The 1,718-nt window shown below is 43.4% G+C and overlaps 1 protein-coding gene across 1 annotated transcript in view; it reads right to left on the bottom strand.

Moving 5' to 3' along the window:
• Positions 1 to 10: 10 nt before the first annotated feature.
• The window catches only part of LOC119593516 (NADPH oxidase 5-like), a 26,504-nt gene continuing 24,796 nt past the window's right edge, over positions 11 to 1,718 (bottom strand). The window contains exons 10-11 of the mRNA XM_037942478.1: positions 1,489 to 1,695; positions 11 to 1,393 (exon numbers count right to left, since the gene is read on the bottom strand). Coding sequence (XP_037798406.1) covers positions 1,262 to 1,393; positions 1,489 to 1,695 — 339 coding nt within the window. The 3' untranslated portion in view covers positions 11 to 1,261. The remainder of the gene's footprint in view (positions 1,394 to 1,488; positions 1,696 to 1,718) is intronic.

Below are 1,718 nucleotides of genomic sequence, written 5' to 3'. Positions count from 1 at the left end.
TTTCACAGGAACGATACACAAAATTAAGCCATACCTTAACTAGCGAAGAAAGATAAAGAACGTAGAGCCTACGATTTCTTTAAAGGATCGGATTCCATCAGTCATGTTCCACTTTGATACTTCCTTAGCGTTTAGTTTTCTGCTTCAAACCCCACCTTAACCAAAATTTCCCTTCCAACACTGTCTTCAGAGCCGCGCTCCTCACGGAGATCCCAATACACAACAATCAGGAATGAAAAACAAGGATGAAACTGTTGCTGCCCTGCATCCCTGCTCTGACAGATAACTTGACGGGGCAGGCAGGGCTACGAATTGCAAATGTGCTTATGCATTGAAGATGTCGACCTATTTTATATGAAAATATGTATATTCACATGATATGATCTCTGGCAATATATGTCACGTCTTATTATAAGAAATATACACATATTTAGATATTTTCGTACAGAAACACGCTATTCGGACACGAAAGACGAGCGATCATAGGAGACAGAAAATTTTCGGATCGCAAGGTATGATCCTCGAAACAGATGTGAAATGATTCATACAATACACACATGTGATTTATAACAGTTATAATGAGAACTGTCAGTAGAGCAGTCTGGCTTAGGCAGAACAGTCTTGGTAATGATAATGAGAATATGCATAGATCTTAGACTACGAGAAATATCCACGTATACGACGCACTGTCTGGTGGTCCTATTATCTAAACTTTATACAACACAAGGTATCACAGCTTCTAGTTGACTTACAATCCATCCATCCCGGTAAGTGTTTCTCCATTCTCTCTGTTCCTCTTCTCGTGCTTTATCGCAGTAATGGTAATTTGCACCACGTCAAGCTGAAGCCATGCAAGTTTCTTCTGTAATTCCTTCCAGGGTCCAAGAGAGTGGTTTCAAAAAGAAATATATGTATTGTCCGTATATAATTGCTGATGACTGAAACAAAAACGTGAAAGACACTGTAGCGCTGCACCACACCATACGAAGATCATGCAGTCCGGTTGAGATTTGAAACTTGAAACTCAACTCGACTTTCACACTTTTCTACAAGTTATTTTTCGTGTTTCCGTCCGTTTCCGGAGTTCCAGTCCTATGTCACACTCCTTCGAATGGTGGAGGATTACGGCCATTCAGGCAACACGTTTATCACACACCTACTAGGTAATTTTATTTATCATTGCAGGCAGTCACAACACCTGTCCATAGATAATCACATATCACGCTGCAAACGCATTGCCACTGTCAGACAAACGAGTCTTTCAGAACATTTCGCGCTTGAATTCAAACTTATACTGAATGCACTTCTCCCTCAGGACGCCCACCAGTGCCGGAGGACCACAGTAGAACACGCACACCTTCCCAATCCGAGACTCTCGTATACCCTGGAACACCTGTGAAAAAAAATTAATATGAGAAGTAATTTCTCCAGAGATATTTCAGAAAATGGATTTTTTCTTTTTCCCGTAGGCTAGTGCACAAAGCTTACCTTGTCCCAGTCAGGTCTGCCATGCCGGATGGAGGAGGAGAGAGGGAGGTTTGGACTGAGGGGAGCAGGGCCGGTCTTGTACAAGTGTAGGCTTAGGAAGGCCTCCATTGCGGCGCCCACCACGCGCTGTTCCTCCTCTAATGCCGCCAGGACTTCTAGGAACCATTCGAAGCTGCCCAGGTCGCGATTTACCCACATGAAATCCACCTGTGTTGGTGCAGGGAGGGGAA

Source organism: Penaeus monodon, chromosome 32, assembly GCF_015228065.2.
Source record: "Penaeus monodon isolate SGIC_2016 chromosome 32, NSTDA_Pmon_1, whole genome shotgun sequence".
NCBI lineage: Eukaryota > Metazoa > Arthropoda > Malacostraca > Decapoda > Penaeidae > Penaeus > Penaeus monodon.
Note: the sequence above shows the minus strand (reverse complement) of the source record. Positions and strands in the feature narration are given on the sequence as shown.